The following is a 19,774-nucleotide window of genomic DNA, read 5'->3' as shown; positions in this document are numbered from 1 at the left end:
CACCCCCTTTCCTGACCGGCCAGGCTGCGTGCTCGGATCGGGGTCTGGTATGGATTTTAGGGGGGACCCCACGCCGTTTTTTCGGCGTAGGGGGTTCCCTTTATAATCCATACCAGACCTAAGGGCCTGGTATGCCCCGCGACGGGACTCGCAAGGTGTCAATCTCGCCGATAAAAGCGGCAAGATTGACATCCTTTTCTAGTCCCGTCGCACCTGAGTCACGTTCAAAATGAACGGAGTTGTCCGTGTGTGGGCAAGTCCGTTCATTCGGAAAGTCCGCCGTAACTCCAGCGAAAGTCCGTCGGAAAGACGGGCGGACTTAGCCCGCCGGAAAGTCCGGTCGTGTGTGGGCAAGTCCGTCCGTTTTAAAGTCCGGCGCACCTGGCGGACAAAGTCCGTCGGAAAGTGTGCCGGACCAAGTAGGATAGAAAGTCCGACCGTGTGTACGCGGCATTAAATGTCTTAAATGTCCTTGATAGCAGGAGACAGCCTGGGGTCATGAAGGGAATAATATTCTTATTTCATGCTGTCACTAGATTGTGAAGCCTGAGATAAGTTTATTACCTTGACTCATAATATATGATGATATCAGTGTTTTTACCGTAAGTACATCTCCATCTGGATCTCTCACAGGTACTTGATATATGGAGCGATGCACTGGATAATCCTCATCAATTGTTCTATTAACTACAAAAAATATATACATTTATTTTTCATACAGTATGTCAGGATTATAATCAGAATACACATAAATGTTATGCAAAACAAAAGAAGAATAATGCCGCGTACACACGATCGGAAATTCGGCCAGCAAAAGACCGATGAGAGCTTTTGGTCGGAAAATGCGACCGTGTGTATGCTCCATAGGACTTTTGCTGGCCAAATTCCAGCCAGCAAAAGATTGAGAGCATGTTCAGACGCATTGAACTTAATTTTCTCAGCTCGTCGTAGTGTTGTACGGTGGTCGAAAGTTCAGCAAAGGTTTGTGTGACCATGTGTATGCAAGGCAAGTTTGCGCGGAATCCCGTCGGAAAAGCCATCATATCTTTTTCCGACCAAAATCCCGATCGTGTGTACACGGCATTAGAGGCAAACATTTTAGAGTGGCAACATTGCCAAATGAACCAGCATGGGTAAAACAAAAATATACCAACATGGGAAAAATCTAAATAAACTTAATATGTAAAATGTTATTTAATAATAGACAGGCATATAAAACTGTTTTCTTATGTCCAAAATGTAAGCTCTTGAAGGTCTCGGGCAATCTACACTGAGCAAAATATAAACGCAGCACTTTTGTGTTTGCCCCTACGATTTTTTCTATGTACACAAAAGGCCTATTTCTCTCAAATATTATTCACAAAAAAATCGAAATATGTGTGAGTGAGCACTTCCCCTTTGCCGAGATAATCCATCCACCTCACAGGTGAGGCATATCAAGATGCTGATTAGACAGCATGATTATTGCACAGGTGTGCCTTAGGCTGGCCACAATAAAAGGCCACTCTACAGAAAAATGTGCAGCTTTATCACACAGATGTCGCAAGTTTTGAGGTAGTGTGCAATTGGCATGCTGACTGCAGGAATGTCCACCAGAGCAGTTGCCCTTGAATTGAATGTTCATTTCTCTATCATAAGCCATCTCCAAAGGCATTTCAGAGAATTTGGCAGTTCATCCAACTGGCCTCTCAACCACAGACATGGTGTAACCACACCAGGCCAGGACCTCCACATCCAGCATCTTCACCTCCAAGACCAGCCACCCGGACAGCTGCTGCAACATTCTGTTTGCATAACCAAAGAATTTTTGCACAAACTGTCAGATACTGTTTCAGGGAAGCTCATCTACATGCTTGTCATCCTCATCAGGGTCTCAACATGACTGCAGTTTGTCGTCGTAACCGACTTGAATGGGCAAATGCTCACATTCGATGGTGTCTGGCACTTTGGAGAGGTGTTCTCTTCACGGATGAATCCCGGTTTTCACTGTACAGGGCAGATGGATGACATTGTGTATGCCGTTGTGTGGGTGAGCGGTTTGCTGATGTCAATGTTGTGAATTAAGTGGCCCATGGTGGCGGTGGGGTTATGGTATGGACAGGCATATGCTGTGGACAATGAACACAGATGCATTTTATTGATGGCATTTTGAATGCGCAGAGATACAGTGACAAGATCCTGAGGCCCATTGTTGTGCCATTCACCCACGGCCAGAGGCGTCGCCAGGGGGTGGCTATTGGGGCTATAGCCCCGAATCTGGGTCCCATAGCCCCGAGTCTCTTGCTGCAGAGACTCGGGCTGCGGCAGGCGGACTGCATGAGAGGCGTATGAGGAGAGAAGCGGGGGTGTGTCCTTGCCGCCGAGCAGTATGGCTGTGTGATCCGATTCACAGGGTGAAAAACCCGGCTCTCTGCCACTCAGCCTGTCTGTCCCAGGGAGGAGGAGATCCCTGCAAACCAGCAGATCACAGCGGCGATTGCAGACATCGTGTCCCGGCCAGCGTTGCTATGGGGGTGGGGGGCGGGCTGCACCGGGTGACACCGGGGCCGCCGCCCACCGCTACACAGTGTGTAGTACACACTGTACTTCTGCTTGGAGAGCCGCAGTGGAGCGGTGTGAGCAGAGTACCAAGCCGTGCGGGGGAGGCTGCCTGTAGCACTCCCCCGTCTTAAGCTGTCCCTCGGCCTCGGGGATCTCCAATGTCTCCGGAGGCAGCCGGAGTTGGTGGGAGGAGCTGGGGGTGTGGCTGCCTCCTCCACTCCTCCCACAGACTCCTTCACTCACTGGCTGATCCCACAGCTGAAGGAGAAAGAGACAAGGACACATCAGTCCAGAGCGTCTTCAGCTCCAGGCATGCTGTAAGTTACTGCACCACTGCACATGTCACTACTTGGAGTCCTAACCTGGCACCATACCACCCCAGCCTTCCCTTTGCCACCGCAACCTGCCCTATGCCACCGCAACCTCCCCTTTGCCACTGCAACTTGCCCTATGCCACCCCAGCCTGCTCTATGCCACTGCAACCTGCCCTATGCCACCTCAACCTACCCTATGCCACCGCAACCTGCCCTATGTCACCCCAGCCTTCCCTATGCCACCGCAACTTGCCCTATGCCACTCCAGCCTGCCCTACATCACCCCAACCTGCCCTATACCACCGCAACCTGCTCTATACCACCCCAGCCTGCCCTATACCACCGCAAACTGCCCTATACCACCCCAGCCTGCCCTATGCCACCGCAACCAGCGCTACACCACCGCAATCTGCCCTATACCACCCCAGCCTGCCCTATACCACCCCAGCCTGCCCTATACCACCCCAGCCTGTCCTATACCACCCCAGCCTGTCCTATACCACCGCAACCTGCCCTATACCACCGCAACCTGCCCTATACCACCCCAGCCTGCCCTATACCACCGCAACCAGCCCTATACCACCCCAGCCAGCCCTATACCACCGCAACCTGCCCTATACCACCCCAGCCTGCCCTATGCCACCCCAGCCTGCTATATGCCACTGCAACCTCCCCTATGCCACCCCAGCCTACTCTATGCCACTGCAACCTGCCCTATGCCACCGCAACCTACCCTATGCCACCGCAACCTGCCCTATGTCACCCCAGCCTTCCCTATGCCACCGCAACTTGCCCTATGCCACTCCAGCCTGCCCTATACCACCGCAACCTGCCCTATACCACCCCAGCCTGCCCTATACCACCCCAGCCTGCTCTATACCACCCCAGCCTGCCCTATGCCACCGCAACCAGCCCTATACCACTGCAACCTGCCCTATACCACCCCAGCCTGCCCTATACCACCACAAACTGCCCTATACCACCCCAGCCTGTCCTATACCCCTGCAAACTGCCCTATGCCACCGCAACCTGCCCTATACCACCCCAGCCAGCCTTATACCACCGCAACCTGCCCTATACCACCCCAGCCTGCCCTATACCACCCCAGCCTGCCCTATACCACCCAGCCTGCCCTATACCACCCCAGCCTGTCCTATACCACCACAAACTGCCCTATACCACCCCAGCCTGCCCTATACCAACCCAGGCTGTCCTATACCACTGCAAACTGCCCTACACCACCCCAGCCTGCCCTACACCACCCCAGCCTGCCCTATACCACCCCAGCCTGCTGTATATCACCCCAGCCTGCCGTATACCACCTCAACCTGCCCTATACCACCCCAGCCTGCCCTATATCTCCCCAACCTGACCCATGCCACCGCAAACTGCCCTATACCACCCCAGCCTGCCCTTTACAAATCCAGCCTGCCCTATACAACCCCAGCCTGCACTATACAACCCCAACCTGCCCTATATCAAACCAGCCTGCCCAATACCACCCTATACTTTAATTTACAGGGGCCATTTGGAGGTGCGCCTGCAGGGCGCTGGACAGGATAGACAGGAGGGGAGTGACACCATGTTTTGCCGCACCAGGTGACACCAACCCTAGTGACCCCACTGCCCGCCGCCTCACAGATTTATTCATGAAGCACACAGCAGTCCAAGATGGCTCTGCAGAGAACGGCCGCCCTGCCTCACCACAACCACTGCCCAGAGACTTTGTCACCCAGACTCTTACATGGACGAAGCCTCCCTCTCCTCCTCATCTGAAAGAAGTAAGAGAGCTGCAGTCTCCCCAGCCTCATCACCCACTAAGCTGCCCTAAGCCAAAAAGCAGCACTAGGCTTCACTGCCAGCACAGCCCGCTGATCATGAGGAGAACACTGACTCCCTCTCTGCATTCCTTGCAGCAGATGTCCCACACACAGAGGCTACTGTAAGGGCACTTTCACACTGTGGTGGGGGGACATTGACGGTAAAGCGCCGCTATTTTAGCTGCGTTTTACCGTAGTTTAAACAGTGCTTTTCGGCCACTAGCGGGGTGCTTTTAACCCCCCGCTAGTGGCTGATTAAGGGGTTAATAGTGCCCACGAAGCTCTGCTACCGAAGCGCTTTGCAGGTGCTTTGGTGGCGCTGCCCGTTGATTTCAATGGCAGGGGCACTTTAGGAGCGGTGTATACACCGCTCCTAAAGCACCCGAAAGATGCTGCTTGCAGAACTTTTTTTAACGTCCTGCAAGCGCACCGCCCCAGTGTGAAAGCACACTGTCACTGGAGTGCCAGGAGAGGTGCATTACAGCCGCTTTGCAGGCGCAATATTTAGCGTAAAGTGCCTCAGTGTGAAAGTAGCCTAAAATAGAGGAAAGAAGTGAGCGGGCGGACGAGCAGAGATGACATCATCTCTCACTGCCCGCCCGCATCACCGCTTACTTGCCCTCACTAAATGGACCAGTGCTGCCAGCCTGCCACCAATGCAGCGAAATGCACATTTGGTGACCCTGACACCATATCAACCATGGTGCCATAATGATTGCACGGCCAACACCGGCCATTGCCCACGAAAATTTGCTTACCACCGGCGTGCACCCCCCCCCGGTTGGTGACCGGTGACTGCTGCTATGGGCTCTAGCCCCAGATCTTTTGCAGACCTAGCAACGCCCCTGCCCACGGCCATCACCTCATGTTGCAGCATGATAATGCACAGCCTTATGTTGCAAGGATCTGTATATAGAAGTTAGCGCAATCCACTTATTATATCATTCTTTATCATTCTATCCGTAGGGTAGGACTATATATGATTGCAGTAAACTAGATTGTTGGTAGCACAACTTGTTAGAGAACCTATTGTTGTGCATTCACATTTTTTATTATTTATGGCCGTTGTATTTTTTTTTCTTATGGAGGGTTAGAACCACTGTCATATTTTTTTTTCCTTATTAAGGGTTAGAACCCATGTCATATATCCCCCCCTATTTTTGCATTTTTTTCAGAGTAGACCATTCATAATAATGAGATGTTGCAATTTCTGTAGATATTTGTACATTTTCTGTGATATATCTGTGTTTTGTTTTTCTTCTTAGATATTTTTAGTCAGAGCTTTCTGTTATATTCAAGTTACTTGATCACTCCCGGGAAATGCGTAGACCAGCCAACTATTGATAACGCAGATCTAAGCTTTGTATTATATGTACATTATGTGTATTATGTGTATATATTAATCGTGTGTTGTATGGTACATGTTCTGTTACCTTTTTAATGTAAAATATATATGTTTTGTATATTGATTTACAAAAACAATTACAAAACAATTTAGTGCTTACTGGGCTCTCATGGGCATACTTAACCACTTCAATACTTCTTTTTAAATGACAATTGCCCAGTCATGCAACACTGTATATAACCAAAATTTTTATAATTTTGTTCCCACAAATAGAGTTTTCTTTTGGTGGTATTTGATCACCACTGGGGTTTTTATTTTATGCTAAACAAATAAAAAAGGAAATTTAGAAAAAAAAACCTTTTTTCTTTGTTATAAAATTTTGTAAATAAGTAAGTTTTCTCCTTCAATGATTGGCACTGATGAAGCTTCACTGACGGGCAATGATGGGCACTGATGAGGTGGAACCAATGAGGCGGCACTGATAGGTGGCACTGATGGGCACTGATGATGGGTACTAATATGCAGCACTGATGGGCAGTGATAGGTGGCACTGATATGCTGCACTGATGGGCACTCATAGGCAGCACTGATGGGCACTGATAGGCGACACTGATTGGCACTGATAGGTGGCACTAATGGGCACGGATGGGCACTTATAGGTGGCACTGATGGACACTGATCAATGGCACTGATGGGCATCATTGATAAGGAGGCACTGGCAGGCATTACTGATGGGCACTGTTTGGCATAATTTATGGGCACTGATTGGCATAGTTTATGGGCACTGAGTGGCATCCCTGGTTTTCATAGGTGGCATACCTGGTGGTCATCAGTGGTGGGCATCTCTGGTGGTCCTGGTGGCATCCCTGGTGGTCCTAGGTGGATATCCTTGGGGAAGGACTGTGCTGATAATCAATCAGCACAGGCCCGCCCTGTCAGGAGAGCAGCCGATCGGTTCTCCTCTAGTCGCATCTGTCAGACATGATAGAGGGAAAACCGATAAACGGCTTTTCCTGTTTACACCATCAACAGCTGTGATTGGACACAGCTGATCATGTGGTAAACAGCCTCCAGCAGAGGACTGGACACAGATGATCACGGGCGCGCGTCGGCTTGTTATCCTGAAAGACGTCATATGACGTCCAGTCAGGATAACGGAACCAACGCCCGGCCGTCATTTTTCTATAGGCCAGGCAGGAAGTGGTTAAAGTCCTTTTACCCTTCTGTTTGTTTTTGTTTCCTCTAGTACATGAAAATAAAAGTTGATAATATTTGTGATAGTTGCCTTATTATGCCAAATTCCACCAAAAACTTCTTATGTTGTTTTTGATAAAGTGAGGAAGGGTTAGAGTCTCATGTTTCCCATGTTTTTATTGCCATCTTTTTATCCTAATTAAGTGGGAAATGGGCATTCTTTGTAATAGGGACACAGAGAAAACATTTTTAGTAGAATATGGAAGGATGAGAACTACAGAAAATGTTTTTTATTGTGAAACAGAGTTTAAATCGCTATGCTGATTAACGGCAGTGCACTTATTGAAGTTTGGTTGCAAAAATGCCCAGGTAAAGGCACCTTTAACAACTTCAATACCAGGCACTTTTATCCCCTTCCTGCCCAGGCCAGTTTTCAGCTTTCAGTGCTGTCACCTTTTGAATGACAATTGTGCGATCATGCAACACTGTACCCAATATAAATTTGTATCCTTTTGTACACACAAATAGAGCTTTCTTTTGGTGGTATTTAATCAGCACTGGGTTTTTTATTTTTTGCTAAATAAATGAAAAAATAATGACTATTTTGAAAAAGAAAAAACATTTTTTTCGTTTCTGTTATACATTTTTGCAAATAAATAATCTTTCTTCATAAATTTAGCCCAAAATGTCTTCTGCTACTTTTCTTTGGTGAAAATAACCCAAATCAGTGTATATTATTAAGTCTGTAGGAAAGTTATAGAGTCCAAAAACTATGGTATATTTCTGAAAATTGATCAATCCTGATGTACTGACAGATCTAACTTTTTGGGACCCTAAAAAGCCAGGACAGTAAAAATACCCCCAAATGACCCCTTTTTGAAAAGTAAACAATCCAAGGTAGTTAGTAAGAGGCATGGCAGGTTTTTTGAAGTTGTCATTTCTTGTCATAATAATAATAAAAATAAGAAATTGAAGGAAAAAAATCATTTTTTTTTTTTACATACTGTCACCAGTGCAGTATAGCATCATCATATAACTGTTGTGGTGGTGATCAGGGACACAGACTAGTGACAGTACAAAAAAATGTTAGAATCTAATTTGTTGTTCTTTTTTTAATGATTTTTTTTTAACACACTGTGACCAGAGCAATATAATGTTACCATAGTAACATTGTACTACTCTGTGGAAGTTAGCTCTGCAAAGTTTCATCATCTGATCATGTGCCAATAAAATATAATTTTTTTTATTTTCCTTGTACATGATTAGATATTCGTTGCAAAGTGAAATGTCACCACATTCAGGGAAAATTCCCTTGCAAAATGAACAGTCAATTTGCCTATAGTAAATCAATCCCAAATCATCTAAAACACAGAACTTTTTCTCTTTGCCCTCTGTAACCCCAACACATTTGGCCATGCTCATTGCAAGGCCAATCGTGAGGGTATTAAGAAAACTTAAAGTGGTTGTAAACTCTGCAAAAAAAAAACAACCTGCAAGACAAAAGTATAATGAGCTAGTATGCATGGCATACTAGCTCATTATGAAATTCTTACCTTAGAACGATGCTGTTGCAGCGGTCCCCGTACACTGCTGTGAAGGGCGACATGTCTCCGGAATGTTACTTCAGGGTTCATGGGCTCCGGTGCTGTGATAAGCCAGAGCCGCGATTATGGCACTCCTGCGCATGCGCGCAGGAGCCGCCGGTCACGGCACAGCAGCTGAAAAAATGACATGTACAAGCTGTTTCTTCAGTGTGCATGTGCCAATGACATCGGCACATGCGTATACAGTGAATATCTCCTAGACTGTGCAAGGCTTACCTAAGGCTTACCTGTAGGCAAAAGTGGTTGTAAAGGGTTTACAACCACTTTAAAGCGGAGCTCCACCTAAAAAGGGAAGTTCCACTTTAAGGCCTCCTCCCCACTCCTGTTTGTGAAATGGAACTTTTTGGGGAGGAAGGGGGAGCGGATACTTGCTTTCACTTCCGCTCCGACCGCCTAGGCGCTCGGAAGCAGAAGTTCTCCTTCCTCCTTCCTGATGTCTTCTGTGACACATGACAGGTCCCGGAAGATTGCGGGACCATTCCCAGTGTGCAGTACCACTCGCGCATGTGCAGTGGGCACCTAGCTTTGAAGATGAAAGCTGTCACAGCCAGGTGCCCATAGTGAGTATGCCAGCGAGAGCAGACACAGGGAGAAAACAGCTGGGGTTAGAAGACCGCTGGATATTGGGACAGGTGTGTGACTGTTAATTATTAGTCAGCAGTTACAGTTTTTGTAGCTGCTGACTTTTAATTTTCACTTAAGAGACTGGAGCTCCCCTTTAAAAGTGGTAAAGTACCTAGCCCAGATGATCTCCTACTATGACGTAATGCTCCAAAACTAACAATGGATCAATGCTACATCTTGCACCAAAGAATGATTGACTATTATTGTGATATTCTGGTGAATTAGTTAAGTAACTATTGTAAGTGTAATCTACAGTGCCTTGAAAAAGTCATACCCCTTGACATTTTCAACATTTTTTCATTTTACAACCAAAAGCGTAAATGTATTTTTTTGGGATTTTATGTGATACACCAACACAAAGTGGCACATAATTGTGAAGTGGAAGAAAAATGATAAATGGTTTTCAAATTTTTTTACAACTAAATATGTGAAAGTGTGGCGTGGATTTGTATTGAGCCCCCTTCTCTCTGATACCCTAACTAAAATCTAATGGAACCAATTGCCTTCAGAAGTCACTTAATTGGTAAATAGAGTCCACCTGTGTGTAATTTAATCTAAGTATAAATACAGCTGTTCTGTGAAGCCCTCTGAGGTTTGTTAGAGAACCTTAGTGAACAAACAGCATCACAAAGGCCAAGGAACAGGTCAGGGATAAAGTTGTGGAGAAGTTTAAAGCAGGGTTAGGTTAAAAAAAAATATCCCAAGCTTTGAACATGGCTTTTCTTTCTTGGATCCGCATTTCCTCTATTATCTAGTTGAGTTGCTATCACTTGTGGTTGCGTATTACATTTACCCACGGCTCATTCTAGCGTGCTGGTAGGTGATAGCAAAATCTGGTTGTAATGTTTTCCTTGGGGGGAGGCTTTCTGAATGGGATGGCTGTTTGCTCCGTATGACCCTTTTTTTTATGTTGAATACCTACTGGCATCCTTTTGGGTTGGGAGTAGCTGGTGGCATAATATTTGATTCCCACTTTATACTTGTTCTTACTGTTTTAACATGCACCACCTGCGTTGTGGATTCCCCCTTTTTTTTTAAATTTTTTTTTTCCAATAAACATATTAAAACAGAAAATGGAAGAAAGGGTCTGTCACTACTACCTCTGCCAACAACCCTATATTTCTTTCCCTCAATATAATTTTTCTTGCTGTCTCTTCTGTTAATATCTTTTCTTTTCACTCATTTTTCTTGTTTAGTATCTGATTTCACATCATAGAAAAGAAAAAATAATAAAATATAAAGCTGACACAAATACATCAATAGAAAACAGATTCTAAGCTTCTTAAGAGTGAGATGCACTTACCTCTTTTGTCTTTAAAACGTGATTCACATATTGGTGCCTCATTAATATTTATAATATTCACAGTCAAATCTGTAAATGTTCTGGATGACAGTATACCAATTGTACATTGAACTCTCATATTGTAGGTATTAGGTCTGACGTCTTCATAATCAAAATCCACTGTAGCAGTAATTACTCCAGTATCTGTAACAAAACAGTATAGATCAATGTGATTAACAAGTAAAGAAAAGATTGATAAAAATGAGTAGATTTACATTTGGATTGGCATTTATTTAGAATTTCAAATCTTTAAAAAAAAAAGACATATTTTAGATGTTTACAGTAACTAGTAAGCGATAACATTACATAATGTATATACTGTTATGACAAAGTATTTGTTACCCCAACACTTCACATTCCTGGTAAGTGCCTGCTGTACCATGTACTTGTATGACAAAGTATCTTGTTCTGTTTGTATTGCTTCCTATATGTGAAATCCCTGGCATTCCTGGCAGTCCTTTTGCTTTCTTCTTAAAAACTGACCACTCTAAGCAGGAGAATATTCCGTGGTCAGTTCTCTAGCTGTACTGGGAACTCAGTGTGCTCTCCTCCAATGATCAGACTTGTCTTGACATGCCCCCCGCTGCACAGCCATTCACCGTGTACTGCTGATTCTCCTCCCCAACTCTTTTGCAGCTGAGAACAGAGGGAGCAGAGGGAATGTGATCACTTACAAAAGGTATACAAAGGGTATTTTTTATATTTATTTATATCTATAGAAAAATGTTTTGCCTTTCATTTCTATTTTAATCTGAATGGGTTGTTTTACAAATTGATAATGTACAGTAACTTTATACGACAATGAGTGGACTTCATAGGCCCCTTTTAATATGCAGTTATATGCCACCTTGAGTCATGTCCCAAAAAGCCACTGGTTACTAATGTCATTTGCCGCATGGCTTCATAAAAAAAAATGAATTTATTGTCAAATAGGGAGGAGCAAATTCATTTGCAAATGAGTGAATTGGATAAATCACATATTTTTTTTATAAATCAGGGAATTTATATTCTCCTGAATATTTGTATGCACAATGCTTCAATTTGTGATCCCTGTTTCTGCTGCATATATTCAGATGGCAAAAAAGTGTAAATTTATGAAATTGGATGTGTATCACCAGCTTTGACAGATTCACCTTTTTTGTGAACATTGCGGATGAATCTATGTTATGATCAATTCAATAACAACTTAATATTACCAAGTAGAGACAGGAGTAAAATGTTGGGATGACAGCAACAATCATTTGCATGAAAGGATCTTTCATGATAGCATGAAAGGATCTTTCATGATAGCATGAATCATGTTGGTTGCATTAGTATGAATAATCTGAACATGAACATTTGTGGAAACATATCATGATTTTAAGATTCTATTTGAATAATCCTTTTACATTCAACTGTCACTTGCTGTCTGATGGTAGCCTTATGCCCCGTATACGCGGTCAGATTTTCCTACAGAAAATGTTTGATGGGACCTTGTTGTCAGAAATTTCGACTGTGTGTAGGCTTCATCAGACATTTTCCATAGGAATTTCCGTCACACAAAATTTGAGATCTGGAGCTCAAATTTTCCGAAACAAAAACCGTTGTCGAAAATTCCGATCATGTGTACACAATTCCGACGCACAAAGTTCCACACATGCTTGGAATCAAGCAGAAGATTCACACTGGCTATTGAACTTCATTTTTCTTGGCTTGTCGTACGTGTTGTACGTCACCGTGTTCTTGACATTCAAAATATGCAAGACAAGTTTGAGCCAACATCCGTCGGAAAAAAAACATGGATTTTTTGTTGGAAAATCCTATCATGTGTACAGGGCTTTAGTGTTAGTAGTATTTTTTGTTTAACTTCTTTATTTATAGTGACACGGTAAACAGATGTCACATAAAACAGCCTGTTAGGAAACCAGATAATAAGCAGTTAAAGTGGTTGCAAACCTAGATGAAAAAAAAAAACCCCGCAAGACAAATGCATAATGAGCTAGTATGCATTGCTATCTAGCTCATTTAGGAATACTTACCTTAGAATGATGCTGTTGCAGTGGTCCCAGCACACCACTGTGACTGGCGACATGTTGTCCCAGAGTTATTTCCGGGTTCTTGGGCTTTGGCGCTGTGATTGGCTGGAGCCACGATGACGTCACTCCCACACATGTGCGCGGGAGCTGCCGGTAATGACACAGCAGCTAAAAAAATGGCACAAGCAAGCCGTTTCTTCAGTGCGCATGTGCCGATGACGTCGGCACATGCGCATACAGTGAATATCGCCTAACCGCTGCAAGTTTAGGAGAAATTCACGGTACCTACAGGTAAGCCTTATTATAGGCTTACCTGTAGGTAAAAGTTGTTATAAAGGGTTTACAACCACTTTAGGAAATGGAAGAATGGAATAGAAATAAAAGGCCTCACTAAGGAGGGAAAGCTTGAATTTGCGGCACCAAATATTAATTTGCTATTGTCACACAACTGGGTGGACTCGGGGTGGAGTGCTCTGTGCCCCGAGCCCACCCTTTTTTGAAGCCTATTAGAGCCCCTGACTCTAATCAGGGCCGGATATTTCACAAGATCACCGAGGCCAGGCCTTGGGGCAGCAGTGGTGGAGGGGCGGCGCCGCACCTGTGGCGACTTCTCGGCTTTCGCATCCACCCCCCATTTCCCGAGCCGGCCGGGCTCGGGAAAGCTCATATGAGCTCGGCAGGGAGGCGCATGCACAGTAATGCGATTGCGCTGCCCGGCACCATTTTTGAAAAGATCGAGAGTCTAGACCACAGCGTGCAAAGCGACTGTGCAGTGCCCTCATCATAGGCGAGGCCACAGAGGAGCCAAGCAGCCGTTGACGGTGAGGAGGACACTGAGGAGGAGGAGGAGAGTGAAGCTGGGGGAATATCCATAGTAAAAAAGGGGACAGAGAGAGAGAGAGAGAGGAGGATGTTACTGGGAGCCCCTGAAGGCAGAAGCCATGCCATGCAGGGGACAGAGACTGGTGTGCTCTGTCCACCATCCATCATATTACTTCTCCAGTCCACATCATTCATCAGTGTGCTGTGTCCTCCTGTGCTCCCTTTCACCCCTTCACAGGTCAGGGCAGCACTGTGCTGCCCTGACCTGTGGAGAGGTGAAAGGGGCACAGGAGGAGGACACAGCACACTGATGATGTGGAGAAGTAATATGATGGTGGACAGAGAAGCTACTGTGAGGTCGGGTGAGGAGGACACTATCATGTCCGCAGCCTCTGTCCACCTCCTGTGGTATGTCCGCAGCCTTTACTTGCCATTGAGTCAGAACTTTTAAATACTTTGTCCTATGAAGATATTATTGATGAGTTTGCCAAAAGAAAAGTTAGAACTAAAAAATGTTCTTACTGCTATAATCTTTAAAAGGCATTTTCTGCATTACAGAGTATTTTCAGTCTGTACAATTAAAGCCAGTTATTTTCAGTGTTCTCATGTGTGGAGATATGTTTTTAATTGATCTATTGTAGCAGTCATCGATAAAGGACGAGAATGGTGGTGTGTGTGTGGGGGGCGGCATTGAAGGACCCGGCCTTGGGGCGGCAAAGGGAGTAAATCTGGGCCTGGCTCTAAACCCATTGGAATCCATGAGTCTGGCGCCCCGCATGTAGATTAGGGGGTCAGATGAATGGATAGGGGGCGGCGCCCCTGTGCCCTGTATGGACTAGCCGCCACTGCCTGTGTGTATCAGGGAAGTGGGCCGCACTTGCACTAGATACAGTGAAGGTGGCTAGCATTGTTATAGAGTGCATAGGCATGCACATGTGGTGTGCTGGTGTGCCTAGGCACACCCTAACCTTCCCATGCGCATTAGCATACCTCCAAACTGAGGGCTGCCCCATGCCATCTTTGCGCCAGCCTGTGTTCCAATTTTCCAACAGTGGGAACAGCTGCAGAATCCCTGCCCTTTGACATTGTGTGTGCTGTCATCCGGGTCTTGAAACTCCTCCGGGTCTTGAAACTGTTCTCCATTGGCAGAATGAAGAAGTGCCTCTGCCCCACCCTCAGCTCTGCCCCTTCATACCAGGCTCAGTGCCATGGCTGCTGCAGAAGTATTGGTACTGTTGGAGGGGGTGAGTGTGCGAGGGGCCTGGTGGAGTAAACCTACAGAATGTTTAGGAGATGGGATGAATGTGCCAGAGTCTGCAGGCAGAAGGCCTGCTGTGTGCTACTGCAGCTAGCTTCAATTACAGCCACTGTATATGCCACTGCAGTGCTGGATCTGAGGGGTCAGTGAGACCACATCTCCCTCCAGCTGACAAATATCTCTACCTAGCCATTTTATACTCCACCTCTAAGGGCTCTTTCACATGAGATGCCAGTGGGGTTGCTGATCTTTCCTTTTTACGACACCATGCTTATGCAAATCCTAACCCAGCCCTTTTCAACCATAGTGCCCAGGCACCGTGGTGTACATTCAGGTGTCTTGTCAAAATACCTAGGAATAAAAACTGTATACAAGCCAGCGGGTGGAAAAAGGCTGCCTGTTAGTTACACAAAGCCGCAGATTTTCACTGTGCACCATTACAGCCTTCCAGCAGGCCAGGGTCCTAACAACCAATGATGTCATCAGTCAATATAGAGGACGTCAGGCACCTGCCCCTCTACTTCAGCACCAGAGTCGCATTAGCTGAGCGAGGGGGAGAAACAAGGGAGAAGAGAAACATTGGAATACTAATAAGTACCAGTGTGCAAAGATGTATTTGCTTTGGAAGAATAAATCACCACTAATGTTGGGTGTCCTACACATGTGGATGTGGCTACATTATGCAAAACTATTATAATTCTAAAGAAAAATTGCGCTAGGTGAACAAGTGTAGAGTGAAAATTAAATAAAACAACCTGTGAGAAGGTATCCTGCAGCTGAGCACTATAGCCCTGATATGGGACACCAATAGCTATATCAAGAAAAGAGTGCAGCGCTGGATAAATAAATCATAAACAAACTTATTGTGAATATTAACAAAAAGTGCAAATACCATAAATAAATAAACCATGTATAAATAAAATATATATACACCTGTGATTAAAGGATAAGTAATAAATAATAATAAATGGCAAGAAATTAAGTGTCCATAAATGATAAAGAATGATGAAAATAACTTTGTTGCAGAATATGTAAGTGACTTCCACCGCAACAAACGCCCGTCACCTTGAAAAGATTAAAAGCTTACCAGACAGCCTTTTAAAAAGGCATGATGACACAAATGTCGAAATCCTTTCAGCAGGTAATCATCTTCTATCATGAAAAGGAACTTCCTCACAGATATCCGAGTGTCACTCCAGGCTGCTCACCTTTGGAATAATGGATAGGTATTGGCAGAGTGAACCAAATGCATTCACTATCGATCCAATCAGGAGACCGCTGCCCACAGTGGTAAATGTCCAATAAAACAAAGAAAAAGGCTCCAATGGTGCAGAATGAAAAACTTTCCTTTATTTAAAAATTGCCATAAGGCATCCATAAAACAAAGTCAGATCCTTAAAAGGATATTTAAAAGCTCCGCTTCGTATCAAATCAGTTCGCGCATGCGCAGTACGTGTGTGCGTCTTACCCTACGGCCGTTTCGTCAGAAATTACATCATCAGGGGCACGCCCACACGTCCGTGCATGCGCATTAAAATACCTGAACGGCAAACGAAAAACATTCAGCCATTGGTTGCGCAAAAAAAGGGGGAAGATACTTGGAGCTAAAACAACAGACATTACAGGGAGAGATGTCAAATGAATACCCCTGATGTTCACTATGCTAATTACAGCATATACAACTACATGAAGCATTCGTGATGCCATCTTGTGGACCAATACGATATTGCTTCAAGGATAGTGAAAAAATTACAAAATAAATTTAAAACAGATATAAAACTGATTTAAAAATAGGAACAAGGAGGAGCAAATTGCTGAAGGTCATCCGTGTTGCCATCCATGAACAAGAACTCTCCATTACATACAAAATAAATTTGTGTATCCATATTCAAAATATATAAACTACCCACCACAAATGTAAATCTAAATAAATATATTTTGAAAGAGATATATCTTAAAAAGGAGAAAAATGACATCACCCCTATAGTTAATATTGTTATTATCCAAAGTGCAAAAAAGGAGGAAAAAATAAGAGAAAAAATTTGGAAAAAAATAGGAGAGAAAATACAAAAGGAACAATAACAGAGGGCAGCGTGGAATGAAATATAGACCTTAGGGAAAGAAGGCTGATGGGAAGGGGACATCAACCATTATTAATAAAGCAATTGATGTCCCATTCCATGTTCAAACCCATGGGTACATGGGAACCCAATCTGGTTTCACTCCTAGATATACTACGTCTACCATTACTACCTCGCCAGTGTGGTGTATATTTTTCCAAGGCAAGGAACGTAGTGCCTGTGGGGTCCCTATTATGTTTAAGATCGTAATTTTTCGAGACATTATGTTTGTCAAAACCCCTTCGGATGTTAGTGACATGTTCTCCTAGTCGCACCTGTAACTTCTGAGTGGTGCGCCCTATGTATTCCAACCCGCAGGGGCACCTTAAAAGCTACACTACGCATTTTGTAGTGCAGGTGATGAAGAATTTTATCGGATGTGTGGTACCTGCCCTAACCGATGTGAACTCTGTTAATCTCCTACCACGGAATGCATTTATTTTACAAATATGACATTTTCTACAAGGGTAGAAACCTTTTATATCCCCAAAGAAAGTAGGACGTGTAGGTGGATCTGGGACATTGGGTGCTATAAAATGCCTGAGGTTGGAAGCACCCCTAAATAATACCCGAGGTTTATCAGTCAATATCAGTCAAAACCCTATCATTTTTAATAACTGGCCAATGTCTTTTGATTATTCGCTTAATAGCCCAGTGTTGACTGGAGTAGGTAGTGAGAAAAGCCAGACCAAAATCCTCTCTGTTCTCAACTTGTGGTAATTTATTGGCTAGAAGAGTCTGACAATCTCTATTGCCTACTTCCATTATTAATGAATCAAGGGCCAGGCCATCATAGCCCTTGGTCAAAAATCTGGATTTGAGAATTAATGCTTCTTTTTTAAAATCCTCTAGATATGTACAGTTACGCCTGAGCTGCAAAAATTGTCCTTTCGGAACTGCTGACAAACAGGAACGGTGATGACAGGAATCCAATGGGATGTAACCGTTCCTGTCTGTCATTTTAAAATATGTGGATGTAATAATCCGCTAATTTTCTATGGTTATTTTTAAATCCAGAAAATGAATCTGAATGGGGTTAACCTCATAAGTGAGAACAATGCCCCTATCATTATTGTTTAAAAAGGACAGAAAAGTCGTCACAGGTATGCCCTGCTGACAAGGGAGGGGCTATTGTCATTTTGGATAAGGAAGTTTATTCTAATGAGATGTTGCGGATTCTTTCGGATTCTGAAATGTACTCTCCTTTGTTAGCAGATCCTACCTCTAGATTCAAACAGAATTTGAAATTGCTCATTCAAAAAGGTTCAGATATGGGTATTTTAAACAAAAAGGAGAAAGAATACCTGGTACCTTTGGCACAACGGTTGCCAGTTATGTACATATTACCCAAGATACATAAGACCCTGGTTAACCCCACAAGAAGCATTAATTCTCAAATCCACATTTTTGACCAAGGGCTATGATGGCCTGGCCCTTGATTCATTAATAATGGAAGTAGGCAATAGAGATCGTCAGACTCTTCTAGCCGATAAATTACCACAAGTTGAGAACAGAGAGGATTTTGGTCTGGCTTTTCTCACTACCTACTCCAGTCAACACTGGGCTATTAAGCAAATAATCAAAAGACATTGGCCAGTTATTAAAAATGATAGGGTTTTGGGACCCCTATTGACTGATAAACCTCAGTATTATTATGGGGTGCTTCCAACCTCAGGCATTTTTATAACACCCAATGTCCCGGATCCACCTACATGTCCTACTTTCTTTGGGGATACAAAAGGTTTCTACCCTTGTAGAAAATGTCAGATTTGTAAAATAAATGCATTTCGTGGTAGGAGATTAACAGAGTTCACATCGGTTGGAGCAGGTACCACACATCCGATAAAATCCTTCATCACCTGCACTACAAAATATGTAGAGTACCTTTTAAGGTGCCCCTGCGGGTTGGAATACGTAGGGCGCACCACTCAGAAGTTACAGGTGCGACTAGGAGAACATGTCGCTAACATCTGAAGGGGTTTTGACAAACATAATGTCTCGAAACATTATGATCTTAAACATAATAGGGACCCCACAGGCACTACGTTCCTTGCCTTGGAAAAATATACACCACACTGGCAAGGTAGTAATGGTAGACGTAGAATATCTAGGAGTGAAACCAACTGGATATACAGATTGGGTTCCCATGTACCCATGGGTTTCAATGTGGAATGGGACATCAATTTCTTTATTTATAATGGTTGATGTCCCCTTCCCCTCAGCCTTCTTTCCCTAAGGTCTATATTTCATTCCACACTGCCCTCTGTTATTGTTCCTTTTGTATTTTCTCTCCTATTTTTTTCCTAATTTTTTCTCCTATTTTTTCCTCCTTTTTTGCACTTTCGATAATAACAAAATTAACTATAGGGGCGATGTCCTTTTTCTCCTTTTTAAGATATATATCTTTCAAAATATATTTATTTAGATTTACATTTGTGATGGGTAGTTTATATATTTTGAATATGGATACACAAATTTATTTTGTATGTAATGGAGAGTTCTTGTTCATGGATGGCAACACGGACGACCTTCAGCAATTTGCTCCTTTAATCTTTTCAAGGTGATGGGCGTTTGTTGCGGTGGAAGTCACTTACGTATTCTGCAACAAAGTTATTTTCATCATTCTTTATCATTTATGGACACTTAATTTCTTGCCATTTATTATTATTTATTACTTATCCTTTAATCACAGGTTTATATATATTTTATTTATACACGGTTTATTTATTTATGGTATTTGCACTTTTTGTTAATATTCACAATAAGTTTGTTTAT

General features: G+C 43.9%; 1 protein-coding gene across 2 annotated transcripts in view; it reads right to left on the bottom strand.

Moving 5' to 3' along the window:
• LOC141131834 (cadherin-related family member 4-like) overlaps positions 1 to 19,774 on the bottom strand; it is a 259,551-nt gene that overhangs the window by 205,947 nt on the left and 33,830 nt on the right. The window contains exons 3-4 of one of the 2 annotated variants that reach the window (XM_073619568.1): positions 10,746 to 10,928; positions 602 to 687 (exon numbers count right to left, since the gene is read on the bottom strand). The exons of the other annotated variant lie outside the window; for it this stretch is intronic. Of the exons in view, the coding sequence (XP_073475669.1) occupies positions 602 to 687; positions 10,746 to 10,928 (269 nt within the window). The remainder of the gene's footprint in view (positions 1 to 601; positions 688 to 10,745; positions 10,929 to 19,774) is intronic. 2 annotated transcript variants of the gene reach the window in all.

The sequence above is a fragment of the Aquarana catesbeiana genome, linkage group LG03 (genome assembly GCF_042186555.1).
Source record: "Aquarana catesbeiana isolate 2022-GZ linkage group LG03, ASM4218655v1, whole genome shotgun sequence".
Classification (NCBI taxonomy): Eukaryota; Metazoa; Chordata; class Amphibia; order Anura; family Ranidae; genus Aquarana; species Aquarana catesbeiana.
Note: the sequence above shows the minus strand (reverse complement) of the source record. Positions and strands in the feature narration are given on the sequence as shown.